At 34.7% G+C, this 19,631-nt stretch overlaps 1 protein-coding gene across 1 annotated transcript; it reads left to right on the plus strand.

Annotated features, from left to right (window-relative positions):
- The first annotated feature begins 777 nt into the window (after positions 1–777).
- On the plus strand, positions 778–1,293 carry LOC149246819 (uncharacterized). Its single transcript, XM_089442573.1, has one exon. The coding sequence runs from the start codon at positions 778–780 to the stop codon at positions 1,291–1,293; it is 516 nt and encodes a 171-aa protein (XP_089298699.1).
- Positions 1,294–19,631: the final 18,338 nt, after the last annotated feature.

The following is a 19,631-nucleotide window of genomic DNA, read 5'->3' on the forward strand; positions in this document are numbered from 1 at the left end:
GGTAGGAATTTTTATATAGGTTTTGATCATATTATGGGTACAGGTGAAAATCTAATTATTCCTCAAGGGATCATAAATGTTCTCCATAGACGGGGTTTTTTCAAGTGGAATCAGATTATAGCAGGATGGAAGGGGATTGTTCCTATTTGGAAGGAGCCAACAGATTTGGGATTAAGAGGAGATTTAATTCAATAATGGAATAGCATAATGACAATCATGAAATTCTCGAATTTGCAGAACAGAAGGAAATGACTCTCTTTCCTAGAGGGGAAAAAGGAAAGGGACAGAAGTACAAGTAAAGCACATTTACTCTAAATTAGTTAAAGAAATTCACTCTCCTTTTCAAATGGTCTTTCTGCTATCTTTGTGGAAAACTGGAGCTCCTTATAAATTGATACATTTCTCCTCGCTTGTTTTTCACAACAAAAACCTGACCTGAGAGAACCTTCAAAAGATAAATTGGGCTGGCCCTGGTATATGCTTAATGTGCAAGAAGGAGGAAGAAATGTTGTTCATATGTTCCTAAAATGCAGCTTCTCTCTTCAGTTATGGACGGATCTTGGTCAATACTTTGGCTTCAGTTTGGTGTCATAGTTATCTTTGCAAGATGTTTTGTTCTGGTGGAGTTCTCAGAAAACAATATTAAGATCCATTCCTCAACTTCTTCTATGGACAGTATGGAAATGGAGAAATAACTTAGTGTTCTAAGATGGAAAGGGGAATAAGATGCCTGTGCTTGAGAAGATCATTTCAATTCATTCTTCTCTCCCATCTAAGATGACTCGCCATGAAAACAAGAATTTGATGGATCTGGGTAGGTTTCAGATGGATTTCTCGCGGGCATTCTTTGATGGGGCAGCACAACAGGGTATATGTGCTTGTGGTATTCATATAGAAATGAATGAAGATCAACAAATGTCCATTTTTCAGAATGGAGGATGGGGTACAAATAAGAAGGCTGAAGCTATGGCTTTGACTGATCTGCTTCATTTTGGCACTTTTCTTAACATTCAAAATCTTCATATTTATGGGGACTCAAAAACCATCATTGAGCATGCAAAAAGGAAATTATCCATAAAGAATCCCATGTTAAGAGGGTGGATCAACAGGATTGATGCATTATGGAACAGGAAAAAGGACTTCTCTATCAGTCATGTGCACATAACTCAGAACCAGCGAGCTGATATCCTGTCAAAGAAAGGATTGATGAGCCAGCTTGGTATATGGAAAATGGAGATTCAAACGGGACCAACCACATATCAGATAGAAGATTTCTCCTTGCTGGGTACTTAATCAATTTTTTGGTATCTATCAGGAAAATTCATTTTGCTCATGCTTTCCTCTTCTTTTGCAGAAGGTACGGTTTCTTTACTATCTTTTTGTTATGTCTCAACTAGTGGGATTTGGTTACTATCTATATAGACCTAGAAGGAATCCTGGTATCTTTGGGTGGAGCTTCCTTGTTTCTTTCTCACACATTTCCTTCATATTACAATATGCATGTCTCCATGCAAATGTTTTTATTTTCATAGCATGTTGTGTTTTCACACAGCCTTTCTCATCATTTGTTGTCTATGCATATCTCTCTTCAGTATGTAAATATACTTATTATAATATAAATACAACTTCTTTTTTCAGAAAAAAAAGAAAAAAAGTAAATGGGTAGAAAGCTTTCATTGTGCTTTCTCAACACTCCTGCACCTCCACAAATTGCAATGTGAAATTCTCATTTTCTTGTACACCAATAGTTTTTTTTTCTTGTATACAAATAATAATGTCAATGAAGGAATCCTTCAGTGCCATTTAATATCCAATGCCATTTAGTATCTAAAGAATAGAAATTATTTTTCCCTTTTATTGTTTGTACCAAATTCTAAGTGGTTTTTTTTAATCTCAACAGCGACCAATAAACAAACTCTATCTGCACATTGATGAGCCTCGCTTGTCCTTCAACAAAACCAACAACAAAGGAAAAAAAAGAAAAAGTCATACAATAGCTCAAGTCTTACTGGAATTATATAAAGACAAGGAGGAGATCAACATGACCACCATCGACCACTTTCTTCCGCAATGTTCTGTACCTCTATATACATTTTTGGGGAATATAGAGATGCAAAGGATAATAATAAAACCTAATAATAATAATAATAATATTGTGAGTTTATATTAATATAATAATATTAATATAATAATCATAAATATATAAGAATATAAGAATAGAGTGGTTCTGATTTGTATAGTTATTAATTATCATAAATAATAATAACTGATCTTTATTGTTTTTATTATAATAATATATTATAATAATATTGATTATATAATTATTATAATAATAATTATATTTGTATATTATTATAATAATAATATTATTATAATTTTATATTATTAGGTTATTTAAATAATATAAAAAAATCTAATATTATTATGAGCTATTCTTATTATTAATTAATATATATTAGGAGTTTATATAATTATTATAATATTAATATAATATTTATACAGTAATATATCTAAATAATCTGGTTGTTAATATTTATATAGTTATTAATAATCCTAAATACTCATAATAATTATTAATGTGGTTGATATAAGCCTCTCGGCGTATATCAACCACATTGGAAAATGTGGTTGATATATATGCCTGATATAGGTCGATCGGCGTATATCAACCGTATTTACCTTGGTAAATATAGCTGTGCTAGTATACAAATAATAACGTCAATGGATCCTTTAATGCCATTTAATATCCAAAGACTAGAAATTATTTTTCCCTTTTAATCTCAACAGCGACCAATAAACAAACTCTATCTGCAAACTGATGAGCCCTGCTTGTCCTTCAACAAAACCAACACCAAAGGAGAAAAAAGAAAAATTCATAAAATAGCTCAAGCCACTACTGGAATTATATAAAGACAAGGAGGAGATCAATATCACCACCATCGACCACTTTCTTCCGCAATGTTCTGTACCTCTATATACATTTCTGCGGAGTATAGAGATGCAAAGGAAACTATGTAAAAGTGGTTTTCATTATGCAAGGTAAGAAGGTAGAAATAATGATAGATTGGAGTATAGAGATGCAAAGGAAATTATGTAAAAGTGGTTTTAATTATGTAAAGTACAAAGGTAGAAATAATGACAAATAGCTACAATGAAACATACCTTTTTTTTCTTTGTGCGGGGTCCACTTTTATCATTATTAAAGAGCACTATATTTCTGTAATCTTTTTTACAATGTCATATCACGAGTGTAATAGTGTGTTGGCTTTCATTATATAAACATGGATTTCATTGTGTAGAGTGTGAAACCACCTCCTCACTCTACACAATGAAATCCAGGGAAAATTCCACACTAAGAAAACACAAGATGGTTGAATCAACACTTGACTTTAGCTACTCGATGACACTAATCCTGACTAGACATATAACAACTAAATTCTAAAACCCATTAAAATAAAGGAGAAAAGATTTGATATTTCTAACATTAAAGGAGATGCTAAGATTATGTGAGCACAAGAAAAATTTGGAAATTGTATTTTGTATAAAGAGGTCACAAATATAAGCTTAGCTTTCCATTTTCATAGTACCATGTAGTCGTGTCTTTATGACACCATGTACACTAACATCAAGAACTTTGATTATCTAAAGAAATAATTATTTAGAATATCAATATTTATGGTTATTCAGGAACTTTGATCAAGTGGGTATACATTATACTTATCAGTTTCTATACATTTTGAAATTGTTATAGCAATTGCCTCGAACTGCTAAATATGTAGAGAAATTGGCCATGTCCTGGGGTCTGTGTTTTTTCGTTACACTCCACCTTTTGCATTTGCAACTCAAACTAATGACTTTGCAAATTGATAAAACTCGATAGTGCAAACTATCTTCACTTCATTAATTAAATATCATATTACATATGTACAAGATTATTGTCTCAAAATAGGAAAGCTATCTTGGACTTACAATCTGTTGGTTGAGAAAATATCTCAACCACACACAAATCTAGGAACATAGTTAGAAACAGACTCCTCCAGATATAAATAATCACAACTCAGACAAGTAGGAATTAATATTCCAACACACCTGTCTCGATATCAATCAACAAAGTCTAGTTGTGGTCAAACATAAAAGAATATGTTGATGTCCATATAAAGGAGCAACCATCCACCAGAATGCATGGGTACTGACTGCTGCAACCGCCAGTCTTGTAGGATGTCCTTCACATACATGGTTCTTTCAACCATTAGAACTGCACACATGTACTTGTCCTGTAAATCCCCCTCCAATTTCATCATGGGTTTTATCTAATTATCTATAACCATGCTCTGGGTTTTATCGGATCACCCTCAACCATGCCTCCAAGGGCTCTCAGCCAGTAAGGCTAAACACAACCACTAAGGCTCAACTCGACCATGAAGGCTCAACACAACCACGAAGGCTCATCACAGTCGCTCTCGACCACAAATCTGCCACTAAGGCACTCCAACCACTTTAGGCTACAAACCTGCCACTAGGCCACTCTAGCCACTACGGCTCACAAAAGACCTGACTCAACGAGACCTAGAGTTTTCTAGGCTAACCCTAACCATGCCAACAGGAATCTCTGTCCCACTTCACTCTTACATCTGGTTTCTGGCTTACCACACACCAACACTGCAAATACAAAGTGTTTTTTAGATTACCACAAACTATATGGGGGTATCCATGCCTTACAAGGCTTACAACACAACTCCAACACTAGGAGTTACTAGGTACATACTTTACAAAGACCACTATAAAATACCCTAGACTTGCTTACTAATAAATGTATGTGATTCACATTACAACATAATAGAGTTTGCTTTATTCTTCCACACACACAAAATTTTAGCTTTGTTGTCCATCCCTATTCAACATCTCTCATGCCAATACATTTTTCTTACATATTGCCTCCAAAAGAATTCTTCGTGCCACAACCTGTCACCTGCTATCTTTGGACAAAATTTCAAAGAATTCTTAGCTATGTCATGGAACTGTTCATCCACATTATTGATAATAATCTTGGATCTCCATACTTTTCTGTCATTTGTTAGAGTAACCAATTCTAACAAAAGTTAACTTCATATTGAGGTGGCTAATCTCAATATGTATATTGATTTTAATTCCAAGATACTTTCACCATAGAAAAATATCATCTATGAAATAGATGCACAAAAAACGATGCTTGAACAAGCAACCATGAACAACCTAGCCCGTTCCACACCATCGTTTCGTTGCACATAAGATCAAAAACGATGCTTGAACAAGCAACCATAAACAACCTAGCCTGTTCCACACCATCGTTTCGTTGCACATAAGATCAAAAGTAATCTCATGACTCAGAGTTGAGACACTCCCTATAAAAAATTTAGCTTGTTACAGTGACCAATACAAGAAGAAGCGACCTTTGCCTCGAACACTGTAAGATTTTTGAGATACACAGATCTAGATCTGCAAAACAATAAACAAGCTTGCAAGAGAAGGAAGGAAGCGAGCAAGAATTGAGAAAAGAATAAAAAAATTGATTCTACAATATTAGTTTTTAGAATAAATACATAAAAGCAACTATGTTAAGCTTAGTTGTACATGCAATAACTAAAGCTAAGTGTGCTTTATCTTATGTTAATGTGTACATGTGCCACATGCAAGCAATAAGTTAACTGGAGCTAATCTAGGTGCATGTACACCAACACAGCTAGTCTAAGTGCATGTACACCAACACCCCCCCTTAAGCATAACTTAGGTGAGTGTGATGCAAAATGAATGAGTCCCGACAACACGGCCATTTTAGGTACCCATATACAATGCATAAAAAGGAGGAAAGAGGGAAAACCCAGTGGGAAGAAAACCCCCCCTCAAAATATAATGCAAAAGTAGAGAAAAGACAACTGCTAGGCAGTCGTGTCCTTCACCCCGAGACGATCTCGCAGGAATCGAAACTTCTGCTCAGTGAAAGTCTTGGTGAAGATGTCAGCAATCTGCTCGGAACTAGGATAGTACTGAAGATCGATGATCCCATCATGAATGGGTTCTCTAATGAAGTGCATGTGGATCTCGATGTGTTTGGTACGCTGTCGCTGCACTGGATCTCTGCAAAACTTTAGCGTACTTTGATTATCGCACCAGATGACAGTTGGATGATGGACATTAATCCCAAGCTTAGATAGGAAATGTTGTAGCCAAATTGCCTGAATAGTGGCATTGACTGCTACTCTATACTCGGCCTCTGCTGATGATAAAGCAATGGCAGCCTGCTTCTTACTTGACCAACAAATTGGGCCGGATCCCAAACTAAGTACATAACCGGAAGTAGACTTGCGATCAATGGTGTCGCCAGCCCAGTCTGAATCTGTGAACCCGATGAGATTCAAAGAACAATTGGTTGCATAATGAATCCCATAGGTGATTGTCCCCTGGACATATCGAAGGATGCACTTTGTAGCATTCCATTGTAACTCATGTGGCTCCTGCATGTATCTAGAAACTGCTCCGACAGCATAGGAGAGATCAGGACGGGAGTGAGTGAGATAAAGAAGACTTCCCACAAGCTAGCGATACAATGTGCAATCAACCAATGGTGTGTCTTTTCCATTCTCAAGCTTTATCCCTGATAAGAAAGGTGTGGCTGCTGGCTTGCAGTCACTCATGTGAAATCGTGCCAAAATATCTCTGGCATATTTTGGTTGAGAAATGGTAATGCCAGAATCACACTGATGGATCTCTAGTCCAAGGAAGAAATTTAGCAAGCCCATGTCTGTCATAGAAAACCGATTATGCAATGCAATTTTGATGTTAGTAATGACAGAAGCTGAACTACCCGTTATCAAAAGATCATCTACGTAGAGTACTATGATCAACAAGGAGTCAATTTTCTTTAGAAAATAAACATTGGAATCAGATTTGCAGCGTACAAAATTTTGAGATAACAAATAAGAATCCATCTTTGCATACCATGCTCTAGGTGCCTGCTTGAGGCCATAGAGAAACTTCTTTAGTTTGCATACCAGAGATGAATTCTGCATGTATCCCGATGGTTGCTCCATGTAGATTTCCTCCTCGAGATCACCATGAAGAAAGGCATTCTTCACATCCATATGATGCACCTCCCATCCTCTTGCTGCTGCAATGGAGAGAGCTAGCCGAATGGAATCCATTTTTGCCACTGGAGCAAAAGTCTCATCATAGTCAACACCATGTACTTGCTGAAAACCTTTTGCTACCAATCGTGCCTTATATCGACTAACTTGGCCATTTGATGCTTTCTTGGTCCGGTAAACCCACTTGCATCTCACAAGTTTGTGATTTGAAGGTAGCGGAACCAAATCCCAAGTCTGGTTCTCAATGAGAGAGTTATATTCCTCATCCATGGCGGCTTCCCATTCAGGATGCCCATTTGCTTCTACATAAGTTTGTGGATCATATCCATGCATCATATAAGAATGCATGGGCATGGATGGCTCCATAGCTAAGAGTGCTTGCAGATCTTCCTCAAACAGAGGGATAGGGGCAGGATCATCAAGGATATCACTCATGCTGCGCCATTTTTGTGTTGAAGGTGGTCGAGAATCTTCCGAACTACATGCAGAAGTATGATCTCGATGTTCAACAACTGGTGGTCTAACAGGGGTCACAGGAAAAGACTCATCTTCATCAGAATGTTGGTCTGAAGTTTCATCTGCATACTCATCAATGAGTGGTGATGAAAATTTGGTAACAAGTTCATCTACTGGTGCATGCGAAATATCTTCGTCAAACTTTACACTCCTTTCAATAAAGAGCTCTTCAGTGTGGATATCAAACAATCTATACCCTTTGACTTCATCAGAATATCCAACAAACATGCATGCTTTTCTTTGAGGCTCCAAAGCCTTTCTCTTCTCTGGAGGAATGCGGGCCCATGCTCGAGATCCAAAAATGCGGAAATGACTAACTTCAGGTTGCATGCCAGTGCAAGCCTCAAAAGGTGTTTTTCAAGTAACAGATTTATGAGGAGATCTGTTCTGGATGTATGAGGCACAATTAATAGCCTCGGCCCACAATTTCGACGGAAGAGATCTTGCATGCAACATGCAATTAGCCATCTCTTTCAAAGATCGATTTTTCCTTTCAGCCACGCCATTTTGCTGTGGAGTGTAAGGAACTGTATGCTGCAACTGTATGCCTGCTTCATCACAAAGATTCTTGATATCTTTGTTGACATATTCCGTCCCATTATCTGTGCGGAGTATTTTGATGCGTTTTCCAGACTGATTTTCTACATGCGCTTTGAAAATCTTTAGATGTTGAAAAACTTCAGACTTGAGTTTCAAGAAGTAAACCCAAGTGAATCTCGTGTAATCATCTATAAATGACAACACATATCTTGCTTTGCTCATTGAAAGCACTGGAAATGGACCCATGAGATCACTGTGTACAAGTTCCAAAGGTGAAGAGGCTCTCCATGCATGCCCCTTCTCGAATTTTTCTTATGGATGCTTTCCAAGAGCACATCCATTACAAACACCATCTGAAAATTCAATGGTTGGCAATCCTTTGACCATCCCTTGATTACTAAGTTGTTGCATATATCTGAAATTCAAGTGCCCAAAGCTCTCATGCCAAATCCTACTTTCTTCATTTGCATGCGTAAGTAGCAAAATAGAATCTGATTGAGGAACAAAATCAGAAAATGTATACAGACGAGATTGATCATTTACCTTGCCAGATGCAATCTTCAAATTGGTTTTCATGTCATAAATGCTCACGGAATCTAGGGTAAATTCCACTTTCCTTCCGCTGCCTGTGTGTGTCATCTGATACACTGAGAGAAGATTCACAGAAAGCCTTGGAATATGCAAGACATTTTCAAAACTTCCATCTTCGAATTGCACTCTTCCTTGTCCAGTTGCTGCAACTGCAGAATTATCCCCCATGAGAATGGGAGGACCTGAGTATGCATGTAGAGAAGAAAAGGATTCCTTTGAAGAAGCAATATGATGTGAAGCTCCTGAATCGATGATCCATTCTTGTGGTGCAGAATGAAGAGCAATCAAAGCATGCCCGTTACCTCTTGGATCTGGTGCTTTTTCTCCAGACTTCTTCTTAGCATTCTCAGGAATGTGGTCTCCAAGATTGTGTTGCTGGAGTGTCTGCGCCATAAGATCTATAGTCTTCTTCATGCATGCAGATTCAGGATGAAAACCACGGTGGCAATAATTGCACATTGATTTCCCTTTCGTTCCTTTCCTTTCCTTTGAGCCAGATGATCCATCAGGGGGTTTGGGATGTCCTCCCTTTCTTGGATCAGGATCCTTCTTCCCTTTTCCTTTCTAATGGTCTTTGGAATTTGCCTTTCCTTTTGCATGCACAGTAAGTGCATGCGCTTTGGAATTTTTAAGTGTGCCCATTTTGATGAGCTTATCTTGCTCATGCATCAAAGACTGAATAAAAGAATCCAGTGAGGGCATCTTCCAAGCTGCACCAGTTGCAGATCTAACTGTGTGGAATGTAAAGTCGAATACTGCATACTTTGGACCAAGTTTTGATAAAATGGAAAGAATCAACTGATTTTCTTGCTTGGATTTGTCGATCCCGCATCCTTTCAGCTGAACCAACAAGGCTTTATACGTTGTGAAAAAATCTTGAATGTTCTCAAAGTTTCTCGGATCTAATGAGTTTAACTCATTTTCGAGAATGTGACCTTGCATTTCATCCTGTTTTCCAAACAATCCTTCCAAAATTTTCCATACTTCATTTGGAGTTGAACATGATTCAACATGAAATAGCAGTTCCGGAGAAATAGATAAACATAGGATGCCGAAGGCCTCGTCCATGCGATTGAAATATCTTGTTTTCTCCATTCCCGATGTTGGTTCAACTTCCGTTTCCATGGTTATTCGAAATAAGCCTCTACTTCTGAGATGAAGTTGAATCTTTGGCTTCCATTTGAAATAATTATATGGAGTGAGAATCGCCGATTGTGGAAACTCCAATTTAGACTCCATTCTTTGTTGTTGCTTCAATCTTCTGAACCTGCAAATAAAATTGCTTGTGCACTGATTACAAATCCCTGTGCTCTGATACCATGTAAGATTTTTGAGATACACAGATCTAGATCTGCAAAACAATAAACAAGCTTGCAAGAGAAGGAAGGAAGTGAGCAAGAATTGAGAAAAGAATAAAAAAAATTGATTCTACAATATTAGTTTTTAGAATAAATACATAAAAGCAACTAAGTTAAGCTTAGTTGTACATGCAATAACTAAAGCTAAGTGTGCTTTATCTTATGTTAATGTGTACATGTGCCACATGCAAGCAATAAGTTAACTGGAGCTAATCTAGGTGCATGTACACCAACACAGCTAGTCTAAGTGCATGTACACCAACAAACACCAGTCCTCCAATAACAATCCCATTGAAGACGCAAATTTGATTGGGAGAGAGCGCGGCTCAAACGGATTAATGTGGTGCAATAGTCCAATTTGATAACGCAAAACTTACATAGCCTTGTCATTTCCTTTTAGAAGAAAAGTCCAAGCTGCTATCTTTTCCTCAATTGTTTCAAAACAATTTCGTCCTAAGCTTTATTAAAAAAAAAGCCATTCCTGAGCTTCTTCTGAACTCATGCAACAACAATCTACAGGGCATTTCAACTATCAATATAGAATTAAAAAAAACAACCAAACTATGAAAAAATCCTCTCGATCCGATGACAGAAAACTAATTCTCATTTCATCAATCTTCTGTGCAACCCTAACGTGGCGATTCCACATCTTTGCTGTTTTTCTTATCTCATAAGCCAAATTCTCCAACTATGCCTTGGCGGCTTCAATGTCTTTACAAAACCTGCGGTTAAGGTCATCAACATCTCGGCCATTCTAAAATTCGTCAATTCATTCTTTAGCAGCATTCGCCACTGATGATAAATAAGAAGAAACAAGATGAATTGAATTGGGGAAAATGTTGTTTCTGCTGGAACTTTGACAGTGCCGATAATTTCCATCGATTTGTATACCCATAACAAACTTATTCTTCTTTCTATCGGTCCTCAGTATTAAATATACCGCTCAGCATCCAGTTCTTTTCAATATACAACCCGATTTGAATTCCTAATCAAATTGAATAATCAAATTGAAAATTCCATGAGATGGGTATCGAATCTTATAATTCCTCAAAGCTTCCTTTTCACGCTTGTCCAACTAGCCACTGCTTCCTCCCGCGATACCAGATCCGTAATACCACAGATCACCAAATCACTAGATCCGCCAATTCTAGGGTCGATCTACAGCTACGAGCGCTGCCACTATAGACTCAGCGATTTTGCAGATATCAATGGAGTTGCAAGTGTTGGCCACTCAGGTCTGAAGCCGTACAGATTCTCTAAAACTCTCGGCAGATTCCGCTACATCGCTGACTTTTCTCGATTTGTTGGCCCCAACGAAAAAAAATTGCACAAGGCACACTTCGTGAGTCCACCACTCTCCTCCGCAGTATGCCCATCTTCACAACACCTACATGCAGCGAAATACTGATCTGAGTCTCTTAGGGTACACAAATGCTCACGCATATCAACCAACTCTCATTAACAAGCTTCCACAACCACTCTCGTATCTATAGTCACATAGAAACAACAAAGGATGGACAAACAAATACTAAACACAATACAAATATATTATGTTATTTCCTCAACCGAGGACGGGCCAAGCCCAGGAGGGGCTAGGTTCTGGGCTCTGATACCATCACAAAATTAGATAGTGTAAATTATATTCACTTTATTAATCAAATATTATATTATATATAAGATTATTGTCTCAAGATAGAAAAACTATTTTGGACATACAATCTATTGGTTGAGAGAATATTTCAACCACACACAAATCTATGAACATAGTTAGGAACAGAGTCCTCCAGATATAAATAATCACAATTGAGACAAGTAGAAATTAATATTCCAACACATATGAACTTGAATTATTGATTACTGGCATAACATTACTATCTGATTTTGTCACTCAATTCATAATCGTTGAATAATTTATTTGTTCACGAAGTGCTGAAGTGTGGGAGTGCGAAGAATGGTGATTTCTTCGTACTTCTCCATTCCTTGATTTTCGAAGTCGAACCAATAATGCTCTAATTTGATGTTCCTTTGAAATTGCTTGAACATTGCTTGAACTATAGTAAAATTGACTTTGGATAAAGCCTCAACAAGTTTTAATTTGGCTTCTATTTTTTTTATACCCCAAAAGACTAAAACAAAATAACTAGCCTCAACTGCACAATCTCGTAAGCTAAAGCCGAAACCCCTCAATACAATATAAGATGCATTTTTTAGGTTTCCATTAGCCTGATCCTAAACTCACTGAATATTTGGTCATCACATTCCAACTTTTGCATTTGCAACTCCAACTATTAACTTTGCCTAGTGGTTTGAATTGTTATATTTGGTATGTTGATGGTGTAATTTTAGCTAGTTTGAAGAAATTTTAAAGATTTTTGTGTAGAATATAGAGGTGGTTTTCAATATAAGGAGTGGACAAATGAATTTAAATAATTAAAATTACAAATAAATTTAAGTAATTTTAACAATTTATAAAAATACAATTAATTTAGAAATTATTGTTAGATTTCTAACTATATATAAATCAATCTAAATTTTATTGTGAACCTATATAAATTGAAACATTGTGTAATTGTGTACCATGCAGAAATGTGAAAACTTCATTTACACCTCGACACTCCATCTCCACACTCCATCTCCACACAATGTTGATTACTGCTCAACACATCAGTCGATAACATTGTACTGGTCTAAATATAACAAAATAATTAGTTTGAAACCTATTATGTTATGATTTTAGAAGTGTCAAGTTTTTTAATACATTATTGCTTTAAGCTTTGAGACGACAGTTTAATATTAAGTTATTGCTTTAACATCATCCACTCCTCACATCTTAGGTTATATTTTCAAATATTGTGAGGTATGATGGAACATAAACTTCGAGCCGCACCCTCCCTTATGCACACATAAAGCGGACAATTCCAATGCTACCCAATATGAAGCACACCTGGTAATTAAGATGCATTTCCCCTTTCTTAACATAAGGGGAAAGGGGAAACGTTGAGATAATACAATTTGTAAAAATATGAGATAATATAATTAGTAAAAATTTAAAGAGTAAAAGTATTATAAAATTAAGTTTAATTAGAAATTAGCCAATAATTTAATTAAAAATAAATTATTTTGAAATTTTTGGGAAAGAATTTGATTTTTTTCATTAAATTTAGACTTTTTATTTTTTTAATGTTAAAATACATTTAATTAATTAGTTATTAATTTATTATTATTATTATTTGAATATAGAATTTTATTATACATATACTAATTTTTAAATATTATTACAAAATTATTTGATACCTTGAGAAGAAAACTATAAATTTGCAATTATTATATATCATAATTTAGGTTGAAATGTTTATTTGGTTTTTTTGGTTTGGTTATAGTTTTTCTTTATTGGTTTATTCTATTTTTATAGGATATTAAGGTTATGAATTTCTTATCTACAACCAAGTTGCAATATTATGCAAAGGAAGTTCATATTGCTTGCTTGTTCGAAGGTACAGAAGAAGTAGAATGAAAGCTTCCTCAATAATGAAATTTTTTGGCATCATGAAGAATTCGCTATAAAAAATTGTCATCTCTTAAATTTGTGTAGCAAGAAATTGTTGAAAATCATGAATTTGTGTGCAATATGAAAATAATCTTAGCATTGGAAATGGTAAAAATTATTTAAGTTGAATTATAAATTATTAATAATAAATAAACTTTTAAATAAAAAATATAATAAATTGAATATAAACAAAATAGTAAATATTATTTTGAGATTTTTGTGTAAGAATTTGAAGTTTTATTGATTAAATTTAAATTTAGATTTTATGTATGTTAATATACATCTAATTAGTTATTAATTTATTATTATTTGAATATAGAATTTTATTATAAACACACTAATTATTAAATATTATTAGAAAAGTGCTTTGATATCTCGAAAAATAACACTATAAATTTGCAATTGCTATATATTATTGATTAGGCATAGTCTAACTTATGGACGAAATAACTTTTTTCACCATAATTCAAGATTTTTTTGTTGTTTAAAATACAGTTTTGAATGAATAAATGGATTCAGCACCCTAAAAAAACCTTGGGCACTTGAATTATGCAGATTAAACAATTTAAACTCAAGTTTTTAAAAATCTATGTCGAATTTTGATTAAATCAAAAAAGCAATTTAATCTATAAGTTAGACTAGGCCTTATTGACTATGTTGAAATGCTTTTTTTTCTCTTCTTTTTTTAATTCAATATTTTTCTTTGTTAGAATTCTTTCTTATTGGTTTATTCCATCTTTATTTGAAATTAATGTTCTGAATTTCTTGTCTACAACTAAAATGCAACATCATGCAAAGGAAGTTTATGTTCCTTGCTTGCTTGTGAAACGTGAAAAGGTGTGGAGAAAACATCATGAAAGCTTCCTCCATGCTAGGTACAATGGTCTTTTTAGCATAATGGAGGCAAAGACAAACACTCACTAGAAAAAGCTTCCATCGCTTAAATTTGGGTTGTAAAAATTTATTAAAGATCATGAATCAATGTGGAATACAAAAGTAATCTTTGCATTTGAAATGGTAAAAGTTATCTTAGTTGAATTATAATTTTTTTATAATAATTAAAATTTTATACTTAATTATTAAATATTATTAGCAAATTGCAAAGAAGGATACATTTGCAATTACTATATATCATAGATAATATTGTTTTCTTTTTCTTTTTCAATTTCAATCAATCATTTTCTTGGTTAGAGTTCTTTCTTACTGGTTTATTTCATGTTTATTTGATACTAATGTTATGAATTTCTTGTCTACAACAACATCATGCAAAGAAAGTAAATGATCCTTGTTTGCTTTCTTGTGTAGAGGAAGCAGAATGAAAGCTTTTTGTGCACTCACAATGAAATTCGTTAGCATATTGAAGGAAACCACTCACTAGAAAAAACTTCCATGGCTTAAATTTGTGTTGCAAGAAGTTGTTAAAGATTATGAATCTAAAAGTAATATTTGTATTCCAAATGGTAAAAAATTTCTAAGTTGAATTATAAATTGTTTACAATAATTTAACTTTTAAATAAAATATAAGATAAATTGAATATAAATAAAATAGTAAAATTTATTTTGAGATTTTCGTGAACAAAATTGAAGCTTGGTTTTCTGAATGTTAATATACATTTAATTAGTTGTTAATTTATTATTATTTGAATATAGAATTTTATTATACACATATTGATTGTTAAATATTATTAGAAATTTGTCAAAGGAACTTAGCTAAGGGGTATGGTTCACTATTTTTGAATCAAGTAGCATGGGTTCAGGCCTTCTGAGACATGTTGACCCTTGTGGCATTTATGAAATATTGTGTAACATCCCAGTGAAAAGTAAATGGTTAATTTACTTTTACCATAGTAATCAAGTAAACTATGGAAAATGTAATATTTAAAGTTTGTTTTGATTTGGGTTTAAAATTGATTATGTCCATCTAGGGGATTTATGGGAAAAGACACTAAGTGAAAATTTCACTTACCAGACAGTTAGAAACAATTACTCCCATCCCTAGAGATAAATAATCTCAGTTTGGGGAAAGAAGCCAAGAGGGGGAAGAGGAAAACCTGAGGCATATGAGAAGGGAGATGGAAAAAAAGTTGGATTCCTCAACAGGACGTTGTTGAGGAAGGGCAGGACCTGGTGAGGTCTTTGTTTACTATTATGTAGAAGTGGAAAATGACATGGGGGTAGAAGTGCTAAAGGTACCATTCTCATTCGTCTATTTACTAAGTGGGCAGGACCTCATTAGTTCTTTGTTTACTATTGTCTAGAAGTGGAAACTCCGGGGAGAAGTGGTAAAGGTACCATTTTCATCAATCTATTTACTATTTCCTAGAAGTGGAAACTGGTAAAGGTATTATTTTCATTAGAAGTGGTAAAAGTACCATTCTCATTCATTGGGAGAAGTGTTCTTGCTCCTTGTGGATTCTCCTAGCAACCTAAACCAAAACAACTAAGTTTCTCTTTATATTTTTCCATAACTTTTATTATTACTGTAATTATTGTGGAAGGAGTGTAGTTTGCAATCATAATGTTGCTTAGTTAAATAATGAATGGAATGGAAAATCCTTCATGTAATTACAGTAGAAGAAATTATTTATGTAAACATTATTAAGTCATATTGACTGGGTATTGCTCCCAAGTTTTTTTTGTCTGTTTTGGTAATGAAGGCACTAAATATGATTTAATTTGTAAAGTGATTTGTGCAATCATAATTGCAAATATCACTGACTTAAGATCTAAGACCAAGAACCCATAGAGAAGCAAAGGGTTTGTAAGAAAATTTATCACTTCGTTGGGGTTAGATAGAGAAGGGAAGGGTTCCTAAGAAAATTTATCACATTCGTATGGGTTAGTAACTGTAGTAGTTACTGGAATAAAGAAAAAGATAATAAGTAGGTGATGTGTAGAGTGTTATTATGTTATAACAACCATGAATTTTAAACCCTCATCTTACGCCAGAGAGACAAATGGTGTTAAGAAGCAGAAGGTTATATAGTTGAACCATATTTAAACATAATATAATGACCTTCAGAGAAGGGTTAGTTTTGGGTACACCAAATAGTCCCTTAATTGTTTGGTCTGGGAACGAAGGTGCATTGTCACTAAGGGAGGAAGTAAAGACCTGCTCTATAAAAATATGAGACAACCACCAGAAGACAGATACTGGATACAAATTATATATATGAACTAGACGACAACCTTTCCTTGAACCGTTATAGCCATGAATATACATGTATATTCATGAATGCAAGATAACCAATGTTGAAATCGTGGTAACAATATAACTTGTAAGCTGAATATGAGAACAATCCATAAAGAAGCATTGCATTAAACTGTAACTTCGCATACCAAATGAAAGCAATTTATAAGAGAAAATTTGTATTGAAATTGTAGTAGTTACTGGCTCAGGCCATAAATTCTTAAAACATATAACTTTTAATTATCCATACTGACGCAAATAATACTATTTCTCTAGGAATTTAAAGACCGAAATTGAAAGCATTGTTGGTACGAAAGAAGAGTAAATCCTACAGCAAACCATAACCATGGAGAAACCCGAGTTCAAGGGTCATACAACAAAATATCTCTAATTCATAAAGTGGAACTGATGAATGAGGGTCGACCATAAATTGGTTACATATAAATGACAATAATAACTAGAAAATTAGGGATTAAACCCCAATTAGACTCGTAACAACCAAGTTCACCAAACTCGGTAAAGTTGCAGAAATTTCCTTGTTGTTGAGAACCATTTCGAAAGGAAAGAATACACTCACACCTGGTAAAAGCAGAGGAGAATGTTAGATAATGACACCGTCGAGAAAGCCATGAATAATTCAACATAACATAATGACATCGTGTATAAAGTAGTGAATAATTCAACCTAACCTCGCAGATGCTAACCTGTTTCACACAAAAAGAGAAAGCGTTATTCTAGTCTGAGAGAAAAGGGTAAAAAGGAAAATATTAGAACTAGCCAAGAGTGGAAATTTAGTTGAAGAACTAACATGTGTAAGGTGGTTGATGTCACATCTCCCATTCATCGCCCAAATTTTTTTATTTTTTTTAATTTATTGCAGCGATATTATTTCTTTCCATGTTTTCGAGTATTACATAGAGAATTTTAACACCTTGTCATCAAAGTTTGAACTTTGCAAGTGAACAAAATTCTATCCCCTTTTCCATGTTCTGATCCCTTTGCGAGAAGTATAGAATTTGTCCCTGAATTTGTAATAGGGTTTAGGTGGCTTAGTTTATAAGTGGGATACTCATATAACGTAAGGTTGAAATAACTCGCTTGCCAATTTTCCTCATATATATATATATATATATATGTGTGTGTGTGTGTGTGTGTGTGTGTGTGTGTGTGTGTGTGAGGTGTCACATATAGGGTTTCTTTCATCATACCATTGTAGTTTTTCTCCCTAAATTCTTCTCAACCTATGCATAAGTCCTTTTCCTCCCTCTTACCCTAAATTAGCTACATATAAAGCTACTCGTTCCTTACCTTTTATGTAAGGGGGTAAGGAGGGTTCTCAGTCAAACTTTACTTAAAAACGTATTGAACTTAATGCTTATGGCATACTATTGTATTCAACTAAGTAGTCCCATGCCTTTACATATCTTTTCTGATTTTTAAACAATGTAGAGGGTAGGGGAATACTTCTTCTAATGTATGATACCTATTGTATATATATGAATTTCACAGCAAACATTAGTTAGGAACTATATGGATGCCTTGACATTTCCCCTATCCCATTATACATTGGTACCTCTAAATCATTCTAAGAGCTAGCACAACTTATCGTTATGGAGTTTGATGTTAACCAAGGTATGTACATGGTTAGAGTTATTCTCTTTCACTTATTACCCATGATGGTTATTTAATAAATCTTTATACCCTTATACATCACCCTCTCAAAGACCTTAACTATTTTGGGTATACATTAACTCACTCATAAATACATGTACATGAACATAGCACTTTTAATCATTATTCCAACGTTCTCCACTCCCCATACATGGTACCCTTTCCTGACGTGTCCCTCCTAGGATGGATAACTTGGTGGAAATCACATGGGCCTCAACGTTTTTGGTACAATGTCTGACGAATGGTTGTGATGTGCGTTACTGATCCAACGGTGCTTGTAGTGTCTTTGGAACCCTAATTTTTTTTTTTCATTTTTCCTCTCATTCCATACAATTCATTTCTTGCATCTTACTGGCGTTGTTGCTCTAATATGCTCACAGTTCATGCCTAAAATAGCCAGCAAGTAGTGAACTCTCGCCACATGTTGGTTATGAATCTCTGATAAGAGAATTTTCAGTATGTGTTGATTTTCTCCTGGAATAGATTTCTTGTTATTCTTCATTACATATATATCTCTCTGTTTAGAGGCTCTGTTTAATGTAATGAATTTACTTTCCAGAGAGTTGTAGCTTACGACTGGAACGACTACCTGTTCTCTGCACTACAATGGTTTTTTGGTTTCCTTTCCCTATTCGCCTTGTATCTGTGGAGATGATATCAACACGGATTCAAGTGATGAATTCATCCTCTGGGATTCCCCCATCATTCATGGAAATTGTATCATCCCTTCACATCTGAACATATTTTTTTCTAATTGTTAACAGCTACAAGTTAAACTTGTCTTCTTATTTTTTTCCCAGCTTTACATTTCATTGTACCTTCTACATCCAATACAACAATGTCACATAGATTGTGAACCCAAAGCAGGTAAAGAAAAATCATTCTTAGAATAACACATGGTTTTTTTTCTCATCTTCTATATACCTATTTTCGTTCCATTCACACTCATATAGGTTTTCTTGGTAGCCTCGAGTCGAGGCTTCTCATGAGCCAAACCGAAGCATGGTTTTCTTCTACAAGTGAGTCCATTTTTTTGTTTTTTGTTTTTCTTCCTATGTTGTAGCTTATGTTTACTTACTTTCTCACATTCTGTGATA

Source organism: Pinus tabuliformis, chromosome 7, assembly GCF_031772625.1.
Source record: "Pinus tabuliformis cultivar Carrire ecotype Pingquan chromosome 7, CPIR1, whole genome shotgun sequence".
NCBI lineage: Eukaryota > Viridiplantae > Streptophyta > Pinopsida > Pinales > Pinaceae > Pinus > Pinus tabuliformis.

What these genes read in the sequence shown, in the direction of transcription:
- LOC149246819 (XM_089442573.1), top strand. Translation starts at nt 778, where the DNA reads ATGACTCGCCATGAAAACAAGAATTTGATGGATCTGGGTAGGTTTCAG.